The sequence below is a fragment of the Halyomorpha halys genome, unplaced genomic scaffold (genome assembly GCF_000696795.3).
Source record: "Halyomorpha halys isolate HHAL.00 unplaced genomic scaffold, Hhal_1.1 Scaffold177.1, whole genome shotgun sequence".
Taxonomy (NCBI): Eukaryota; Metazoa; Arthropoda; class Insecta; order Hemiptera; family Pentatomidae; genus Halyomorpha; species Halyomorpha halys.
This window is the reverse complement of record NW_027114700.1, coordinates 740,864-748,829: the sequence shown is the minus strand read 5'-3', so window position 1 is coordinate 748,829 and position 7,966 is coordinate 740,864. Positions and strand designations below refer to the sequence as shown.

Below are 7,966 nucleotides of genomic sequence, written 5' to 3'. Positions count from 1 at the left end.
ATTTATTTAATAAATAATAATATTATAACTCTTAATTATTGGTCATTCCAATGAATCTTTTTTTTCTTTCTTTATTACTTAAAATGTTACTTTAAAATAATATTTAAAGATCTAAAAAATTCATGAGAAGTGAGTTTCAGATGAATGAATTAATTAGAATTTTTTGTTAGCATATTTTTAAATGTTGTAATTAGAATTTAATAATATCTGACTCCTAATTTAAACCCGAAAAAAATGTGTACTCCTCTTTGCCTAAAAATCAATCTGATAAACTAATGGCTTTTTCCTTCAATAAATTGATTCCTTCTATAATTGATTCTATCTTAGCCTGATACATATTTTTGAAATGGATAGGCTGAACCTAATTTTGGATAAGGAGTGCCAAACTTGAGAAAGAATATCTGTTTCATTTTTATGTATTGTTCATTTGTTGTATTGAATCAAAAAAGCAAACTAAGCAATTTTCATCAGTCAAATATGAAGTAAAAACACGTTATTCAAAATAAAGAAGATGGTGGAACGCCTCCTTTCTGAAGTCCGTTAAATCACGGCCATGTTGAATAGATTCAAATATTTTAAACTTTATTTAACTTTCCATCATAATTGCAGTTACAGTAAATTTAAGAAAAAATAGAAGTCAAGAATAAGTGTTAAAGAATAATATTCATAAAGAAAATTACAAGCAAAAACTCATAACCGTAGTGCTACAATCAATGCTGAGAAAGAACACCAATAGAGGAAGAAGGAACAAAGCTTTGTTTTGGATCACTTGTTGTTTAAGCGGAGGAGGGATGACATCTCCTGGATGCCAGATCATCCTTTATCTACTCTCAGTTGTAGACATTTTTTGGATGGAGAAGACATCAAAGGAACATCCAAGAAGAATAAGATACTGTTCTGTTTGGATCGTGGAGGATGAATTGTGTTGAAAAGAGTAAGAGAACCAATGCATTGTTTGTTGAAATAGAAGTCGTCAAAAATTATTCATCAAAGAAGAGTATAAATTGGTTAGTGTTGCTCAACATATAATTAAGTATAATTGTAAAAGTATTATTAATAGAAAATTGTCTATTAAGAGTCTATTATGTTATAAAATTTAAATAAAATTCTCATTTGGTTCCGTAGCATGCATAAAGATCTTCTTATCCAAGTTGAATTCCATAGTTTATCTAAAAGGTTGAATTATGTTTCAACATATTTCAAAAATTATAAATGGTATTGATGGTGACTTATAAGTAGTTTTCTTTATAAAAAGTCCTAATAGTTTCATATTAATTCCTTCTATTACTTTTAAAATGCATTTATTCTACTCATACAAATAATGGAAAAGTTTTGGTTAAAAGGCTGTATCCAATTTTATTTTCTATTATAAAAACAGATCTCTGACCATTGGTAGCGGACAATCAAGTTAGCTATAAAGTGTTCTTTCAGAGAAGAGGAGGATAACAGAAAAAATATTACAGTCAGAATAACCTTTCAGTTAATATTGTTGTTTGTTCAATTTAAGTAGAATTTTTTCTTATTTTTCATGAAATTGGCCTATTGCTTTCCTCGCACTAACCATTGCAAATTAAACTTTGAATTTTTGTCCCAAGACAAAAACTGGTGGGTGGTATGTTAACACCATAAATATATTAATTACAATATAAATATTTTCTAAAGTAAATAGATTTAATTACTTTATTTATTTTGTATTTTGGTAAGAAGTTTTAAATGAAGAGAATTTAGGCTTTTGTTGGTAATGTTTATATGGTGAAATACAGGCTAGCAGGATTAGCTACAACAATACTACAGTGGGCTAAGGTCAGTCGCCAATGTACACTCGCCCTGTCGAGTAGCCTATAGTCTCCCCGTCAACTTCGTAGCCTAGGTACACTCGCCCTTTCAATTTCATGTAGTCGCCCAGACGAGTAGCCTAAGTACACCCGCCCAGTCGCTATACTCGTCACCAGACCTTTCTGGATGAGACGTCGTATCCGACCTTTTGGGTACGAACTGCAGGACCCCGGAGGAGTTTGCAGGAGTTCATCACTTCGTAAAAAATTGTAATTAGCAATTTTTTTTTATTGTAATTTGCGTCAAAAGAAGTTTTTTTTTTAATTATTATTTTTTAATTGAGATCTATATTATTTGGAAAGTTTCTCTTTGTTTTTAATTTAATTTATGTATTTGATTTCATTTAATTTACAAAAAATGTTTTTATCTGAGGCAGCGTTTATTTCTTTTTTTTTAGTTAAGCTTTCCGACAAGGAGACAATGTCAAATTGAGGTAGCTTAACAATATACATATTGTAATATTAAAAAATTATTTAAAATTTAATAAAAGGAATTTTAGTGGTTTTAACTTAATTCTCATATCTAAAGTATAGTTTTGAAGATGACAAGGCCAAATACAAAGATTAAATATTAAATAAATATGAGAATTTTTATTTTATTATATATAATATTAAAGATTCTTTATCTCAGGTCGGGTTTCTAGGCAATCAGAACAGTCAACTTGTTAATTAACTACCTTTACAAATATACTTAAATCCTATTTTGTACAACACTAACCAATTTATGCAATCTTCTTTTGATGATGGAATCAAACACTGACAGTTAACAAAGCATTTGTCCTCTAACAGTTTTTACTCATCTCATTCACTGGCGATCCAAAACAAAGATTCTTCAATGTCCTCTTTTTCAAGATGTCTACCCTTGAGCTAGACAAAAGATGATGAGGAACTTCTGCATCCAGGAAACATCATTTCCCACCCGCGCCTGAGCAACCAATTGAATCCAAAAACCAAGCTCTCTTCCTACCCTTTCTATAGATGATCATTCCCAACATTGATTGTAGCACTACGGTTTTGAGTTTTTTCTTCTGATTGCCTTTATGAATAATTTTCTTTAGTACTTATTCCTAACTTCTATTTTTTCTTAAATATATTGCAATTTCAATAATGATGGGGAGTTAAAATAAAGTTTTTAAAATATTTGAATCTGCTCAACATGACCGCGTTTCAACGAACTTTAGGCAAGACACACGCTGCCATCTTCTTTGTTTTGAATAACGATCTTTCCACTCCATAGTTGACTGAACAAAATTGGTTAACTTTCTTTTTGGTTTAACAAAGCTAATGAACAATATTGAAACGATACATAAAATAAAAACATATTAAAAACCCTTTATTCATATTAACTAGTATTACTTTAATACTATTAACTCAAAAAGAGGATATTACAGTATATATATATATATATATATATATTGAATTCGTTTCAACAGGTAGATAGGTTTAAATATTTAGGTTCTACGGTAACAAGAAAAACAAAATTGATGAAGAAATAAAAGAGGTTGAAGGCAGGAAATGCTTGTTATTTTTCAATTTCAAAACTGCTTAGCTCGTGCCTTCTATTCAAAAACTTTAAAATTAGACTTTACAAAAAATATTATCCTTCCCACTGTTCTTTATGGATGCGAGATGTGGCCTTTTACATCAAATGATGAACAACTCCTTAAGTTTTTCGAAAATAAAGTATTACATAAAATATTCAGACCAAAAAAGGATGAATTAACAGGAGAATTTAGAAGACTAACAACACTGAATTAATGGATCTACACCCGGTAAATATAATTCAAGTTATAACATTGTGGTGTATAAGATGGGCGTATAAGATTGTAGGGATTAGTAACGAGCGGATCCCTAAAATGTTAATAAACATTGAAACGACAGGTAAATGTCCGAGAGGTAGACCAAAATGTAGATGGGAGGATTGTATTAAAACTGATTTAGTAAAATTGGGTTTGGAGGGAAGGATGTATGTAGACAGCGATTGGTGGTATCGGCATCGGACCTTCAGGTTTATTAGGCCTTAATTATCATTATCATTTATATATAAAAAAAACATACTGTCATGTTGACAAAAAGTTCCATTTTTATACATTTTACAGCAACCAGCAGTTGTTGTCCAATCAAAGTAATCATCTAACCATGAAGAAGCAGGTGATCGAATGTGGGTTCTGTAACATGTATAGAAATATAAATAAATAAAAAGTTAACTCCATTATTGATGCTTATTAATTTATTTTGTCATTAATAATGAAAAATAGAAAATTATTAAATATAAATAGTTGACCGTATAATTTAAAATATGAAGAAGATGGTCAGGGTTGCGGTCAAAAAGAATAAAAATAGTTTCAACTATTTATTATCCAATATTTCACTCCACTTTGTAGGGCTTGAGGGCTGTTCAAGATGATTCCTAAACAGACTTTTCAAAAGTCAAATAATAAATAGTTGAAAACTATTTCTGTTCTTCTTGATCGCAACCCTAGCAATCTTCTTCATGTTATTAAATATCATAGTACTTAAACAATTTTTTATAATTTTAAAAATTAACCAACAACATAATTATATAAAAAGATTAAAGCCATGAAATAAATATTAAATATTCAAGATGGATATAAAACTCAGCTATAAGGGCTTCTAAAAGAGTATAATTTTTCAATTATGTTTTGTAGCAATAATCCATTTTGAAATGTAATTTAAGTATAAAAAAACTAAATTACTCAGAGGTAAAAGTCAACAAGTAAGTTTTTAAGATTATTTCTTAATTAAATTTAAAACTTCTTTAAAAATTTAAAATGATGACATGTTCTAAAAAAAATATTATAGAGCACAATTTCCAGAAACAGAGGTGCTTGCTCTGTAATCTACAGGAGAGGGATATTATAAGGAGTGGAGTGGAAGTATTATAAATTAACACTGAAATTATACATCAATAATTTATAATAAATAATAAATCAATACTGAAATGCTGTAATGGTATATTATGCCTTAAATCGAGCCCCAGATGAGTCAGAGGTTATAAGGTAAAATTTTGAGTAACAAAAGAAAATGAATTAAAAAGGGGACCAAATGATTATTCATCAGTTTTTGCAGTATGTTGAAGATAGAACAGTCAATTATAACATTTATACGACCCTAGATCACATATTTATATTATTATATAAAAGTTCGGACTTTTAGAAATAGGTAATTGGGGTTGGTAATAAAAGGCAAAATTATAACCAAGACCAAAAAAGTGACCAGAACATCCATTCTGTTATCACCTCACCCTATTTAATTGCTCATCATAGAAAAATCCTGGAAAAACTGTTTTTAAAACCTGTATCCCAACTTTTCAACCTGTATCCAAACCTTAGATTCAAGTCACCTAATTCCATGTCTAGTCAATCATTATGAGGGTATGGCAAATATCTCCAATGCAATGGAGACTGGAATATACGAATTAGTGTGTTTCTTGATGTAAAAAAGTCTTTTGAGAGAACCTGACACTTGGATCAGCTTTAGAAACCACTACTTCCTATAAGCCTAAGTATTATCTATTCCCATTTAAACAGTAAAATATTCAACTATTTCTTACTTAGATCTTTCCTTAAGTTGCCATTCTGTACACATTTCATACAGCTCCCAACCTATTTTAACGCTGTTCCTACCAAGTATCCACAAAAAGGGTTGTTGTCATTGAATAATGACCCATTTGTTCTATTCATCTAATTGATCCACCAATCTACATGAAAATTATGAGTAGTTAAGACCCCTCTAAGCTACAAAAAACCAAACCTATGTAAACTAATTAGAAATATCAAATAAAACATTTGAAACTTCTTTTTCACTAATATAAAGGCATACAATCTAAAAGGTATTATGCATTTGTAATGCAACAGTTGTAGTAAAGTTGAATTTATATAAAATTGCGAGGACTTGAGAATTTTTTCATGGACAATAGGGAAATTGAAAATATCCGCCAAAACTTGAGTCCAAATATCTATAATTTATAATTTCCATTAAAATTCATAATTAAGGATTTCAAAGGAAGAGAAACAAATCTGGTACTATTTCTCTTTAAAAAAAAAAAGTTTTTGGAATACTTTACTAGAAGCATGTCTTAGTTTTTGCAAATTTTTATTTACAATGCTAATATCTTTTGTTAAAAAAAAAAAAAAATTGATTAGTACATAATAACCATTAAATTCATCCAGAGCAAAGGTATAGAACAATAATACAAAAAATTTCTTAAATTACATCAAATTTTTTTTTCTTATTTCCTAAAAATATATTTGTAAGAATCCTCAGACATTCGTCTAATATTTTTCAACCTAGTATCACCACTGAAAGTGTCAATGGAATCGCTGATCCAATGTATTTATTCTTCCCTAGGGAGTAACACTTCCATTTTTGTCATCAGTTAAAAATATGTTCCATTGACTTTTACCTCTCAGCTGATGGAATATTTACATGTTGATAAAATAATACTAAAAGCATTACTGACATTTTACTTTCCGTTGAAGCAGCAAATATTTGAGTATTAAGAGAATCTTCATTACATTTCAAAGACCCACAAATGAAATTTTGATCTTGTTCTTCACTGAAATTCAATCCAGGTTTCAAAACAAAGTAAACAGGAGGTCCAATAGATAGGATTTCTTCCATAAACTAAGGAAAAAATAAAATATTAGGCTTATCAAATTTAAATTCAAATTTCTATCAGAATGCTAATTCAACACATAAAGTTGTAGTATAATATGAGATAATAATGTAACTGTTTTAAAGAGATAATAAATTCTATTAGGAATATATAGGGTTCATTAATGTTTATTGGCAAATATATATATACACACACATATGTAATCTTCCTTAAAATAGCAACATTTTTATTTAATTATTTGTCGGACCTAGTAACAAATCAAATACATTTGTTGTCTTCTTGTAAAACTGGGTATTTTCTTCTATAATTTGTGTGGCTGGTTTCACTCCCAGGTTACTTCTTATTGTAGCGTTCCTAACTTTATTCCTTCGTGGTTCCCCCTCTATCCTCCTAAGGTACCTCATTTCCACTGGTTTCTGTGTCTTGAGGTAATAGTCCAGGACTCACTCCATAGTTCAGCAAGGGTATCAACGTGATCAATCTAATCTTTTAAAAGATGCTATGTTCTACCAAATAATAGCACATCCTGAAGTTGGCAGTTAGTAATTTTCAGAATGAGTAGTGAAACAATCAAAAATATTTCCTATGTCTTCATCCATGAACTATGAGCATATAGAAAACTTATCATGAGTAAGTTCAAGGAAGAAGAAGGGAAATGAATGTACAACCAGGTTTGAAGAATTGGATCTTGCGAATTTTCAAAAATGAAGACATGAAATATGAACGAAAGTACATTTTAAAAACCTCCAAAACCGTTTAAAAAGTTGCAGTTTTACAATATATATTTACTACAATACCATTATTATGTATTATATTACTACAATATGTAGCAATGTTTTAACCATTCTGATTTTGACAAATGCCTTTGTGTGATTTAGCCACAGCTGTGCTGATACCTGCCCCAGGAAGTATGCCTCTCAACACAGGGACACCCTTCCCAGCGGGTTAATGGATACGAGATGGTGAAGGGTTAGAAACCTTTATCCGAGTTAAAGGCCGAAAAAGATTACAGGGGCATTGGGTTCCCACCCCTCTCATGGTCTAGGGAAAACGGTTGCTTAGTGGGTGTAGTAACTAATAGCCAATAAGAAATAAGATTCCAAAAAAGTGACACCCCTAAGAACAAGTGGGGGACAGAGGACTTCTTGGGAGAGAAAGGTACAGTGAACAAAGAACACAGAAGAGGGAAGCACAAAAGTAAGGAGACAGAGCTGGGCAGAGGGACTTCAGACAGGGAACAAGGAGCTAGAGGACTCTTCAGAAATGCAGCTCCATGGCTAAGACATCAACAACACTCATGACATCCATCACCTAACTCAGCAGCTATTCAGACATACTTTGTAATAAGTTATAATGTAATCAATATTTTATGGCAAACCATATACCTGAATCATTTTATTGCAATCAAATGTAAATAAATACTTTTATATTACTAGACAATCATATTACCCAAAACCATATATATAATATCTATAGTTTTGGATAATTCTAT

The 7,966-nt window shown here is 30.2% G+C and overlaps 1 protein-coding gene across 1 annotated transcript in view; it reads right to left on the bottom strand.

Annotated features, from left to right (window-relative positions):
* LOC106679106 (NPC intracellular cholesterol transporter 1 homolog 1b) overlaps positions 1 to 7,966 on the bottom strand; it is a gene marked incomplete at its 3' end in the record, with an annotated part of 43,594 nt that overhangs the window by 7,846 nt on the left and 27,782 nt on the right. Inside the window, 2 exon segments of the mRNA XM_014418062.3 lie at positions 3,894 to 4,003; positions 6,319 to 6,482. Coding sequence (XP_014273548.1) covers positions 3,894 to 4,003; positions 6,319 to 6,482 — 274 coding nt within the window.